Genomic DNA, 14,246 nt, shown 5'->3' on the forward strand with positions numbered 1-14,246 from the left:
AGAATTGGCAATGGCAGGGGAGCCTCACTGCACCAAGAGGGAGATAAGTGAGTTTACAATCCGCCAAGCTGCTTCTGTGAGTATGAAAGAGGGGAAACTCTTGCCTGGGGTTTAAGAGAACCTGGAGCTGGACTTGTTACATCCACCCTGCCCCACCTCCAGGGGCGGAGGCTGGAAATAATAGCTCTCCTCATCTTTCCACTGTTTCTTACTCTTGCTACCTCCATTCTACTTTCTTCAAATAGGGATTTGCAATCCAAGGACAAGCAGCAAATGTTAGGGCATGGTTTGGACCTTGTTCAAATGCCACCAGTGGCTGACTCCTAGTCTTCTACTCAGACAGGGATCTCATTTTGACGACTGAGGGCAGGTGGGTGGATGGAGAGATAGGAAGGAAAGGAAAGAAACCTCTCGTGCAAGCACTTTACTGACTCTTGGAGGGACGCCAGCTTTCGCTGACGTTTTCTTGGCAGGCCTTATAGCGGGGTGGTTTGCCGTTGCCTTCCCCGGCCGTTATTACCTTTCCCCCAGCTAACTGGGTACTCCACTCTGCCGCAAAGATCATCTTCTTGGTCGCCGCTCCGACCATGTTACTCCGCTTCTGAAATCTCTTCATTGGCTTCCAATTCACTACAGAATCCAATATAAACTTCTCCTGTTAACCTTCAAAGCTTTTCACGGTCTAGCTCCTTCCTATCTCTCCTCTCTCATCTCACACTATTGCTCCGCTCGTGCTCTTCGCTCCTCTGATGCCATGTTTCTCGCCTGCCCAAGGGCCTCTACTTCCCTTGCTCGGCTTCGTCCATTCTCTTCTGCTGCCCCTTACGCCTGGAACGCTCTTCCAGAACATTTGAGAACTACAAGTTCAACCGCAGCTTTTAAAGCTCAACTAAAAACTTTTCTTTTTCCTAAAGCTTTTAAAACTTGATGTTGTGCAGACTTCTACTGTTACTTTCTACTGTTAGTTTTACCCTACCCTGTGCCTGCTTACCCTACCCTGTACCTGTTTGCATTCTCTTCCCCTCCTTATTGTTTTACTATGATTTTATTAGATTGTAAGCCTATGCGGCAGGGTCTTGCTATTTACTGTTTTACTCTGTACAGCACCATGTACACTGATGGTGCTATATAAATAAATAAATAAATAATAATAATAATAATAATAATAATAATAATAATAATAATACTCATTTTACCGACCTCAGGAGGATGGAAGGCTGAGTCGACCAGAGCCGGCTGCCTGAAACCAGCTTCCGCTGGGATCAAACTCAGACCGTGGGGAGAGTTTCAGCTGCAGAAACTGCTGCTTTAACACAATGCAATTTCCACATTTGACAATACTGAACGTCCCATAAATCCCATATTTGCAACAAGCTGTTGGATATAACTTGTTAAAAAATGGGGTACAAATCTCCTGAACAGACTTTAAAAAGAATCTAAAGGTGTTTCCAGATAGATGGTTGCTAGCACTACCGTAAGGCGTTAACTTGGTTCACATAACATGGTGCAGCTCGTCGTGGGTTATTTAACCCACGATGAAGCCACACGATGAGCCACAGCACCTGTTGACGCTGCATTGCATATCCAAGCCCCACTTGGGGGTTGTCTTGTCGTGTGAAACTGGCGAGAATGGGTTAGGTGAGGGTTAAACAACCCTCGTACAACCCACTCTCACCGGTTTCACAAGACACGACAATCCCCAAGCGGGATTGGGTATGCAGAATGGCGGCTACATGTGGTGCAGCTGCACCATGGGTTAAATAACCCATGGTGGGCTGTTGTGTTGTTTGAACCGGCCCATTATACATCTATTTGGTCTTTCCTTCCTTACTGGATATTCCGCGGTAAGAAAAAAGATAAGGAAAAAGCAGTGGGAAAATATGTGAGGGTTACAAATGGTAGATAATGTGTGAAACGCACCCACCCACTGGTAAAATTCCATGAATGAGGCAGGCAAGGTGGCTGCACAATAAAAACTGCCTTGGGAAGCACTCACCACCCACTTTTCCTGACTTTTATATACTCTACATGGAAGTATGTTACAGAAAGCAAGGGATGGAATGTAACTTCCCAGTTCGATTTTAACTAACTGCAGTATAGTCAAATGTGACAATTAGAAAGACAAGTACTTCAAAACAACTGAATTGGTTTTATTTGAGCTTTTGGAAAGGGACTATAAAACTGACTTCTCAAAAGAACTGCCCCCCCCCCCAATCCCAATCTCAAAGACGTGTGTTTAAAAGTAACATGACTTAATCCCAAGAGTTGCTGCACTGGCAAATATTTTCTTAGGATGAGGTTGCACCCGCAGAGCATTGCAAGATATGGAGTTATAGCATCATAGTCGTTGGGAGTGCTAGTTGCAGTTTTGATCATTGAAAGCTCTTCAGGTATTTTTTGTTCATTGATCTTATAAGTAAGTGCATTTAGGACAGCAACCAACAAGTCTTGCAAATGTTTCAGATGGAATATTATTAAACATGAAAAGCCAACTGTTTTGCATGTTACCTATATATCTACTAACACAGCCAAAGACGTATATATTTGGACAGTATGAAGACTGCCAACTCTGTTTGTCACATAGGAAAGGTAAGTGCACACAAACCTATGTGCATGCTACTGCTTACAGACACATATGAGCAAGGACAACTATGTAGGTACCTCCACCCACATCCAAATATATAGAGAAACTAAAGCACATTATATATTATCCAAATATATATAAAGCTAACTTTTCAGTCTTGAGAAAACAAAAGCTATCGTCATATAACAGCCAAATTCCTACATAACTCAATTTCGACATCTCATCTGGTGTGAACTGCACTCATTCCTAGTGTAAACCCCACCGCACTGTGCAATGATATACTGTAATGTCACATCGCAATCTGGATTTACTATAAAGGGCTTCTGACGAGTTTCAGAGCAGTAAACATTGCAGCGAGGTGTATTTCACACTGAGCTGGTTTTTATGAAGAACACTTCACCGCCCAGCCACGGCACCCAGATGATGAATGGTGAAAGATGCATGACAAGCTTCATCATTGTTTGTAAATCTTAACTGTTCCTGCTCACTAACTCTGCAGGCAATTTTCAAAGACAGCGGCCGACAGAAGGACAGCACAGCTCTCCTGAAGGTTATTCAACTTGTACTTGGCCTAAGCTCTGCCTCTGAGGAGCTATGCGCTGGAAAATAAACTTGCTGGTTACCAGCACCACGGCATTAAAAAGCATGTTAACGACAGCAAACTTTAAAAATCGCATCTCTAAGCAGACTTCCCACTGGTGGCTGGAATGATTAGATCCACAGAGGGAATGTGATATAAAGTGCTATCTAGTAGGCACACAGTGTTGAGGAGGAATAGATCACCTTACTTGAAAATGAGCAATGAAAATGATGGAATTAATGGTCTGATCACTTGAAAATAAGCCTCCCTGTGTTATATGGATCTTACTTCCAAGTAGGTGTGCACAGGTTTGCAGCCCAAGCAACTTAACAAAAACTTTTTAATTTCATCCAGATGTGATGCCACAAAATACGTATTCCAGTCATGAATGAATGAAGGACAAATAACTACTGTTTCTTAACTCACAATCACCAACACAGATATGTACACCTATCGGATAGCAAGCATCCAGCCATTAAACACTTTTAAAATCACCTATCCCACAAGTACGGCAGAGTGTTTAAAATGTGTTAAGATTTTAAGCTGAGCTAAGGGATCTTGAATCCTAGCCTTAAACTATCTGCACGCTGTGCACAGCTGCCCCGACCTACTTCAATTACCACTTTGGACATTAGTTATCCTGAGACAACCACCTCTTTAATGTTCTTTCAATCTCTCATTCTTCACATCACCAGGAACACTTAAGATTAATTCAGCTTTGTTATCTTGAATCAACCACTGTTCTATCCCTTCATGCCAGATATCCAAGGGCATTTTAGCCTCTCTTCTTTGTATATTCCCTTGGGTTAACAGAGAGGCTAAACTGAGTTGACAGCCAAGGGGGAGGTGGAAACCTGGATAATTAGAAGGCTCTGACTCACCACTATTTTACATTGAGAAGTGGCAGCATGACTGGCATCTCAGGTATGAAGCAGGAGGCAGAGTTCAGAAGTCACTGCAAGAACACAGCGGCCCAAACTAACAAGCGTGAGAAGGTAGCCTGAAAGTTGTCGGCTTCCCTGTACATGAAGGGTTGCCGATTCTGGGTTTAAAAAAAGTTAAGGCAACGATCTCATGCTGAGACGAGTATGCTGATGATACGTTGCTCTATTTCTCTTTTCCATCTCAGCCTGGGGTGGCCAGGGAGATTTTTGAACCATTGTCTGAAATTGTTAATGGACTGGATGCGACCAACAAATGGAAGCTTAATCTCACAACAGGACTTAAGTGCTCCTAGACAGCACGTCCAGTGACCAGGGTCAAGGTGTTTTGAATGGGATTGCTCTCCTCTTGGAAAATCAGGTTCACAGTTTGGGATTCCCAGGCAGCAGTGGCAATGAGTGCTTTTGAGCTTCACCCGGGTGGTCCAACTGCATCCATTTCTGGAAAAGGTGTGGAAACTTCAGCTGCTACAAAAAGCAGTGGCAAAACATTTGAACCAAGCTGGAGTTTTGGAGCATGCGAGTCCTCTTTTATACCAACTTCACTAGCTAACGCTCTATTTCTAAGTGCAAGTCAAAGTGCTGGTCATGACCTTTAAAGGCCTTAATGGCTTAGGACCAGAATACCTAAAGGACCACCTCCTCCCATACAATCCTGTTTGTCCACCTAGACCAAAGGGAACCCCTTTCTGTGCATCCTACTACCATCTGCAGTTGGTAAGCAGTGTGAGAAAGGGTCTTCTCTGTAGTGTCCAGAATACAAAACCCCTTGCCCCAGGAGATCTGTTTGGTCATCATTTTATTGATTTTACCAGTGGCTCCATTTCTGCTCCCTCCTGAAACTATTGACCTGTTACTACTTTGTGTGTGTGTGTGTGTGTGTTTTAGATGGTTTTATTTTGTGTGTGTGATATTTTCTTTATTTGGCAAGTTAAAACCTTTGGAAAGGCAAGATAAAACCTTGTAACAAACAAAACGAACAAACAATTCAGCACAACAGGTCCAGAGTGGACAACTGACCACCGAGAAAACTGCCTTGTCCCCTTCCTTTTCCCTTAACAGACCTCTGGAGCAGCCTCATTCCCAGCTTGTTTTGGGAAGAAGTCTGGAACTCAGGATTAATGAACGGAAAATGGCTTCTAAGGCTGTGTCAGAAATCATGGGAAATGTAGTTCACAGGGCTTCTAACATCCCAAGAACTATATTTCTCAAGACTCTTAAGTGGGGAACACCACAAGGGCAGTGTTCTGGAAGCCCCCATTGCAAGGCCTTCCATTGTCAGTGCTTCCACTTACATTTGGTGAGAAAGGAAGTGGATGAGGGGACTCAGGGGGCTTATGGAAGACTCCTGATCATTGTTGCCATCAATGACTGGGAGTACAACATGCCCTGAACTTTCAGAAGGGGTTGGGGGAAAGTGGTATTTTTTTAAAAAAAAAATACTTAGTAATTAAATAATCCCAAAATCGAGCTGGGAGGATAGTCCAAATGGACTTCTTCAGGATTGCAGCCTTTATAATTAACCTTTTACCAATATATTTTTGAATTCTTCTAAAAAGGTGCACTAGAAAATGTCATTCTCTTAGCAACGTCAATACTCAATCATGACATAGTATAACTTCGTGTTGTTGTTTTTTAAAAAGTCAGAAGCTTCTCACAAACTTCTCACCATTCATAAAGCAAAAATGTAAGTCAGAGGGCAACATCTCTCCTCTGTCAGAGCACAAGTATATCCACACACCATAAACAGGCAGTTAACATAGCAGAACATTAATGAAATGGTAGGCCTAAAAGACTGCTAATATATAAACTGGCAAGGCCTCCGTAAAACCAACATTACACCTCAGGATTCTGAGGTGAGTAACAGACTTCATGAATTATAAGGAAAAGTCTATATGCCTTGGTTATTAACCATGGTTTAGAAGACATTCCTCCCTCTTGTCTCCTTCTGTCTAATCAGAAATCTTGCTGCCTAATAGTCAGTGTGGTACCATCCAACCATCTGAAGGATAACAGCAGAGCTAAGATGTATTTTTCCTTTAACAAGTATTGCTTTTTATGATTTGTCTGACTATATTTCTGTCCCATGCTGTTGTAACAAATACATCTTACCCACAAACTTGTTTATCTTAAGGCAAAAAAAAGGTGATTTTTTAAAAAATAAAATAAAAGATGCCTCAAGAAGTGGAAAACCCACAATCTCTGTTCCCTGTTCATCTGCCCCTTTTAAGTGAGCGGGCAGCAACAGGAGCAAGGAGAAGCAGCAGCTGCTGCCCTGGCCACTCTGCTGGCTTTGCCCTCTCCTTCCGGGTATTGGGGCAGGCTGGACCCAGAGGGACAGGGTGTGTGAGTGGGCAGCTGCAACAGCAATGAGGAGGAGGTAGGGCTACGGCCATGAGGACATCCTGCTCAATCCAAAACCTGGAGTCAACGTTGTGCAGGAGCCAGGGAAGGAGAGAAAATGGGCAGAAAGGGGAGGAGCATATCATGCGAAGAGGTAAAAAGCCACATACTGCTTTGAAATGAACAGTCAAATTGTTTGGCTACAGGCCTGCAATATGTGTGTATGTGTGTATTACGTGGCAGAAAAGCAGCGTGGCTCTTGCACAAAGGACACTAGCACTTCAGCCCCACCAACAATAGATGGATGCATGTGGGGCCTGGCGGTTGGAGCATAGAACAGCTATACTGTATGACCTCCAATTGGTTACTGGGCCCAATTATTCTTGGAAGGGTTTTAGCCCTGAAAGGTGGCAGATGAAACTTTGAAATAAGTAAATTAAATACTGAGCCCCACCCCCCACCCCAGTATAATTTGCATGGTGTTGACATTAACAATCCACTGATTAGGTGAAGTACTGCATACACTCGAGTCATATCGGCTATAGAAGTTCACGTTCTGTGAAACGAGGTGGGACACAGATTGAGCTCAGGCGTTACTACATCTATGAGTTGTAAGAAGTTCTCCCATGTCTTACTCTGGTGGATAACAGAACCAGGCACACAGCAGTGTTGTGGGCCCAGCCCGCAATTTATCAATCCTGTCATCCTTGCTGCATGAATGCAACAAACAGCAACAGTGGCCACAAATCGCCACAAACGTATTCTACATATAGCCTACTGGTTATGGAATATATCAATTTAAGAAATGAAAAGTCACCAGATACACGCTCACATACCATTACTATAATTACCATCCTGGGCACAGTTTGTCATATCATCTGAACCAGGCAAGGGTGGGCAGGAGGGGTGAATTACAAACCACCCCGCAACCCTAGTCAACACATCACAGGTTCCGAGATTGTTTGTAAACCCACCAGCCCCACCCTTGTTGAGTTTAGATGATACAACAAACTGCACCCAGCAAGGGTAATTATGGTAAATAAGTGGTGCACAACTGGAATGTGCTGGGTGGGAAAATAAGCTACAGTGATTTATTTTCCCCAACCACACAAACGTTTGAATTGTGCAAGTACAGAACGCACACTAATCTGACTATGACTCTGTTCGGATGTTAAAGTGGCATCCAATGGCAATTTGTGGAACTTGGGGTTGTACATGAGTTAAACAACCCCATGTTAACCCAAGAACAAGCCATGGGTTAACTTTGGTGTTTTTTTTAAACTCCGAACAATCCCAAGTTCCCAGGTTTAGATATTATAATAACAACCCTCGAATGTGGCATTTGAGGGTTGTTACTGGAAATAGGAAGCAGCTCGGGGTCCAGCCTGCATGCCTGCAATTCATAGGTTAATTAACTGAAACCAGCCATACCACTGGGTGCTATGTCCAAACCTGCTATGTCCAAACAGGGCCTAAAACTGCAAAACACGGCCAATGTCTATAGCAAGTAGATAACATTTAAACTTCATTCTGGCATCCAGGAAGGGAGCACTAGAGAAGGGGATAGCTGGGAGGGGAATGTTCTGAACACTTCTGTTTGGGTAAGATCTGTACAGGTTTACACTGCTCACACCTGAACTGGAATACACTGTGATGTGGCAGTTTTGAGGCAGCAAAGCAAACACAGCCTGGGATGAAGACATTTCTCGGCCTCTAGACTGAAAAATGCACAGTATGTGTTTGAAATGATCAATGTGTTAGGAAAAAGGGGGGACTATTAGGAGGACCATCAAAAAGTGCGCCATGTGTTTTTATTCACACCCTTCATAATTGTACCTGTGCTTCTCGTGCCGGCAGGTTCCCCTGCTATGGAAAAACACTCCGTCAGAGCTTGGAAAACATGGCTTGAGCTCAGTAAATTACATCTCCCTGCTTGTCCACTGCTGATTGATGAGCTAACTTAGGGAACAATATCAGTATGTGGAATATCGTCTGGACGAGGAGTCAATAATGATTGAAAATGCAGCATTTTCTGCAGTTTGAAAACACAGAAGACATAAAGCTCCCCTCCCCCACATTCCCTTAGAATTATGAATACGTTTGGGGATGCATTTCTGTAAAGCCCCCCCCACCCCTTCTCAGTTTAAAGTACCCAACTAGAGAAGGAATTTAAAATGTTAGTAAGGAAGGCAAAGAATTATGGGACTGGATCGAACAGCCATGTGAGCAAAGTCCGCTTGCTTTGTTCCCCCCACGCATCCCCCAAATCTAAACTTAAATTTAAATTTTACTGTTCTAACTCTGTATTTTAATCTTATATCAATTTTGCTGAGTGGTTTTATCCTGGTTGTGCTTTTTATACTGTATTTTGTATTTGTGCTTTTAACCTGTTGGTTGTTTTATTATGTTTTTAATTTTTGTGAAAGCTTCAGCCAGAAAGCTTCAGCTATTGGGCAGTATAAAAATGTAATAAATAATCTGTTCCAGAAGGTCCCCAACTTTTGACTATTTTATTCATCTCCAAAGCTTCACATTTTCGTCTAGTTCTGCCACAAACTTTTCAACGGTGCCCCCCTCCCTTCCCCATTAGATCTGGATGACTATATGCTTACCATTTGCTTTTGTTTCAGAGTAAGAGGAGCTCTCCTCAAAAGTGAAAATTTGGGGGACACAGGTAGGGGTCCCAACACTCTGTCCCAAGTAGGAGGTGGAGGGATAGTAAGAATGCATCCTGTACTGGGAACTCATGCCATGACGATTCTCTGGGCTTTTCACCTGTTTAACGAAAAACAGCAGGATGAAGCAACATGTTACAAAAATCTGAGACAGGAAACAAAAATGGATTTACATGTATTGGAAGGATAGGGATTTTCCCCCACTCCAACTCTGAGGGTCTGTTCACACAACACGATAACCCACATTCAGTGGCTGAGTGTGGGTTGTTTGTTGAACTGTAGGTTAGTGTGTTGTCTGAACGCAGCCAGGGTGGCTTGTTAACTACGTAGTGTGGTTTATTTTCTCAAACAAGCCACCTTGAGAAACCAGGGATTGTTGGGTTGTTCAGGGCTGATAACAAGCTACCCTGCAAAAATGTCCTGGGTTCCAATAACCCACTAACCCACACTTCAACAAACAACCCACGGTTCAAAACAATCCAGAGTCAACTACTGAGTTTGGGTTAGCATGTTGTGTGAACAGACACTAAGTCTTTAGTTTATCATCACTAATTCCCCATCATGGAATTCATAACTAGAACTGTCAGCCTGAAAATCTCTTGAGCTGGAAATCCTCAATTTGTTTCCAAACAGGCGGAACCAGGGTCCAAATAAACATTTATCTAATTACTCAATGGAACTATGTGTGGTATTTTATTCGCCTTCGTGTAAGCATGTGTGGCCCCAATTTTGATGAGGCCCACAGTATTTGGGAAGATGGTGGTTAAACCTTCCCCTACCCAAAAATTTTTTTAAAAGAAAATGGGACTGAAATCTTGGGACTAAAACAGCTGGCGGGGAATTTTTAACGCTCCTTCTAGATCTCCATGGTCCCAGTCCATATTGGGGCTACACACACTTACACAAAGGTAAATAAAACAATTACACACAGCTGCACTATGTGTGATTAGACAAATGTTTAGTTTGGTCCCCAGTGTTAGTGCTCTAATCTACTGAAAGGACTTTCAAGCTAGAAAATTATGCTTATTTTTTCGAGAGAGTTGAAGGTGGTGTGACAGAAGCTCCCCTTCTTACGGGGTTTACATCCCCCTCAAAGATTCTGCAGGCTTGGTAGTAATTCAGTGTGATACCTGTTTGACTAGATAATGGTTGTTAGACAAATGAAAGCAATGGGTACACAAAGCTGTCCTCAGGCCACTTTCAGTACTCTTTAAAAAGTCTCCAACTTTTATGTCATATATAGAAATCACTGCAAGGAAGGCCATATCCTCAACTAAAAGGAAGCCAGATCAGCATTATAATGAACTAGCCTGATCCTTTTTCACTCTCTACACACCAGGTAATGAATCAGGGCGTTACCACAGAATTGTCAAGCACGCAAATTAGTTATAATGGAATCAAAGAAACCTTCCATCAATAAGAAGAGTTAAGGCACTTACAAATGTGGCTCGTGCACCAAAAAGAATAGAAATGGCAAGTTAAGGCACCTACCTTAACTTCCATGCCATGTTATCAGTAAGCACTTTTTAGACATCCTCATATTCTGGTTACTTTCAACTTAGCCTCCATGCACCCACTCTTTATTTTTCAACCCTTTTGCCACCAAGGTGAAGTGTGGCACATAAAGGCTAAGATGTAAGTGAGCACAGTATATGAAACTGTGGAATGTATCATGGAAGATCAGACTATTTCTGGTCCATGTGCTTAAACATAAGTTTGCTCCCTCTCATTTTCTGAGAATTTACTTTCAAAGATGCAGGAAAATATAAATATGCATTTAAGTTATATTAATTCCCCATAAAATATGCACCTTTATACACCTCCCCATCATCATATGCATTTTTGCATGTATTTTTGAGGCAAGAACTGCATCACAAAATTCAGGGAAGTACACAATCCAAAAGATAATTTAAGTGTGTTCATTGCAGTCACGTGCAGAAGTTAGGTGGATGCCTTAACTTACAATTTCTATTGTGGGCATGTGTGAATTTGTAAGCTCCTTAACTCTTCTAAAAGTGTTTTAAGTTGAGATTTTCCCAGTTTTTTTTTTAAAGAAGTAAATTCAGTTCCATAAGCCCTCTCATGGAGGGCTGTGTGTGCAAAATGTTGCAATATGACTTGTCCTTGCTTATTTTGCCCATTCAAAACCAATTATTTAACACTTCATATTTATATGAATAAACAGATCTTCACTAAACGAAGAACAAGACCCCTGCAATTTTATCAAATGTTTGAGAGCATTTAAAACCAAAAAAAGAGGGAGATATGTTAAGGGTGGGGAAACAACAACAACACCACAGTTGCAAAACAGGAGAAATTTGCATTTCAAGGTTAATTTTTTACATTGCAGTAAATGGTTACGCTATTTTTGTATGTATGTATTAGTGCATTTATGTCCCGCCTTTTTTTTCCTCCAAGGAACCCAAGGCAGCGTACATAATCCTCCTCCTCTCCATTTTATCCTCACAACAACAATCCTGTGAGGTGGGTTGGGCTGAGAGTCTGTGACTGGCCCAAAGTCACCCAGTGGGTTTCCATGACCGAGTGGGGACTAGAACTTGGATCTCCCGACTCCCAGTCTGACACTTTAGCCACTACACCACACTGGCATCTTTGAATTGATTTTTACGAAGTCAGCAAACCCTGTGAGCCTTACCATCTGTATTTGCTGTGCCAAATTTTGTATGATTGAGACAAATCATTTTGATTTTATAATGATTAGAATATATGGGATTTATAACTGTGTTTCTTTAACAGAAGCTGGTCTTACTGGTGGATTTGTACTCCTCCAATATACTAACAACTCATTTGTATACTTTGGCCTTGCATTGCTTTCCTCTCCTGTTATAAATGATATGGGCCAGAAATTCTATCTAGAGCTTAGCAACATGTAAGAAGTCTTTCCAGCAGTCTCCTCCAGAGTCTCAGAAAAGCAAAACCCAAAGGATTGGTCAAGTTTTCACATATTCTTTGAACGTCAATTGAAGAGCAATCGGAACTCAGAAAGTTATTTGGGATGCTTGCAATGTACAGAACTTTGAATCCTAACGTTGCAAGTTCATCCTCTATCCACATACATAATCTGTTCTTTATTGCGATGCTAGCACGTCTTAGGGCAACGCTTTGTCCAGGCTGCTTTTTCTAAAGCCTGCTATTCATGCCATGATCCTTTTTTTGGCTTTTGTTTTTCCATGCATCTGATAAAAATAATCACGGGACAAGGACAATATAGTTTTAGCAGCTATAAAATGGCACCACGACCCACTGGTGCTGAAAGGATGTCTAGTTTGTTTTCCTTCTCTAGAGGATGTGGGCAATGACCTGTTTCCTTTCAAACCTTCTTGTGTTCCCCCTCCTCCCTATTCCTTAAAAAAACCAACCCAGCTAAAATCCCAGGATCCAATGAATTATTACAACTATTATTATTAGTATGTGGTTGCTGGGCTAGCAAGAGACATGTTTTATAATCTTATTACCCACACCAAGCCTGTGAACCACAGTACGACCGACAGACGGAGGCTAGGCTCTGCAAACAATATGCGTTGGATTAACCACTGAAGAAAATCTAGAAAGCTTTAGGCTTTGTTTTATTAAACTGTTTAGAATATATAACACAGTAAATCTGAGCCACAAGGTTTCCTTTTTATAGAGCTTAGCTACCCTATTTTATAGTAACAGTAAAGAACCAGCCAAACATAAAATGCTTGACCTTAGCACTGTATTATAGAGGGGACCTAGAAAATTATTTCCCCAATGAGGATGCTGAGAGTTGTGCATTAAGTCTTTTAACTCAAGAGACATTGAGAATTCTCAACATGCCACACGTGTGTCCAGAAATACGCCATTAATTCTGGGTATGAGGAAAGAAGGCAAAAAAGCTTCTATAGAGAACAAACAGCAGCTTAGTCCTCATGGGTTTCATAATGAAAAACTGTGGAGCAGAGTAAATCTTCCAGTCTCCAGGTAGAAAAATAAACATATCCTAAGCATCTATAGCAAATAAATAGAGCGCCTGTTAAGTTCTTCCTCTTTGAGCCAGACCAGGGCCAGGATGGACATGAGAATCTCAGAAGGTGGCTTCCTGCAGCCTAGGCAGCATCAAAACACATGTGCATGCACAACACATACTAAAGGGTGCACTGGGCCTGTCAGCACACTGTTTCAGCCTGGCCTCTTAAAGGAAGTGCACCCATGTTCAGAACCCATGCTTCTCTCACTGGAGTGGAAGGGACAGCTGATCTCCACCCTCATTCTGTAATGGTAGGGCAGGTTGTAAAGCTGCTGTGGCTCCTTTGTTTGCATCCAGAAAAATCCTGTGAATTTCCAACACTCTGGTAAATTAAGTTCACAGGGTTATCATAAATTGAACACAATAAATGGATGGCAGCATGCCCACACCATAGTAAGTACCCCCTCTTATATGCTAATTACAAGGATCACCTAGAGCCGCAAAAAGAATTGATTGTTGTACATAATGTTATATTACTCTTATTATATGTGTAATTTATATTTAAAAAGAATTTTAAAAAAGCAAGTCTCAAGTCATATCAGCCAAAAGAAAATTCCAAAATCTGTATCACTGTAACACCTTTATTAGGCTAACTCAAAGGTCACAAAATATTACATGCAAGCTTTCAAGTTCTCCAGAACGCTTCGTCAGGTAAGGTGGTCATCAAACAAGCAACACAAAAAAGGAAGAAGAAAGGGGAGGAAATGGCTGATTTTCAAGCCATGGAGTCTGCATTTGGTTACAGCCTTAAGAGGGAAAGTGGGAGGAGTCTGCAGACATTCTAATTAGGTTCTGCAAGGTACATAGATGGTTTCAGGGTGCAACTGGGACCCTTCCAAAGGCTGCTGGAAACAATTTTGTTTTGTTTACCATTTTGCCCTGTGAAAAGTTCTGGATCATTCAAAAGCTTGCATGGTTTTGGGGAAGTTTGAGTTGGCCTAATAAAGTTACTGCATTGATAGGGATTTTGGAATTTTTAAAAAAAGGGAATTGGAATTTTCTGTATTACCATTTTAAGTGTATCGGTTAAGCATTACCACATTAGAAATGCCTTGAGTAATCAAGTTCCTATTCTAAAACATGATCAGTGACTTTTCCACCAAGAAGAAAAAGA

The 14,246-nt window shown here is 41.9% G+C and overlaps 1 protein-coding gene across 2 annotated transcripts in view; it reads right to left on the reverse strand.

Annotated features, from left to right (window-relative positions):
- Positions 1-14,246, reverse strand: part of DMRT1 (doublesex and mab-3 related transcription factor 1) — a 69,806-nt gene that overhangs the window by 18,406 nt on the left and 37,154 nt on the right. Inside the window, exon 4 of one of the 2 annotated variants that reach the window (XM_063128559.1) lies at positions 9,061-9,223. In XM_063128559.1, the coding sequence (XP_062984629.1) occupies positions 9,061-9,223 (163 nt within the window). Of the gene's footprint in view, positions 1-9,056; positions 9,224-14,246 lie in introns of both variants that reach the window. The other variant, XM_063128558.1, reaches the window with a different exon arrangement.

This window comes from Elgaria multicarinata, chromosome 6 (assembly GCF_023053635.1).
Source record: "Elgaria multicarinata webbii isolate HBS135686 ecotype San Diego chromosome 6, rElgMul1.1.pri, whole genome shotgun sequence".
Taxonomy (NCBI): Eukaryota; Metazoa; Chordata; class Lepidosauria; order Squamata; family Anguidae; genus Elgaria; species Elgaria multicarinata.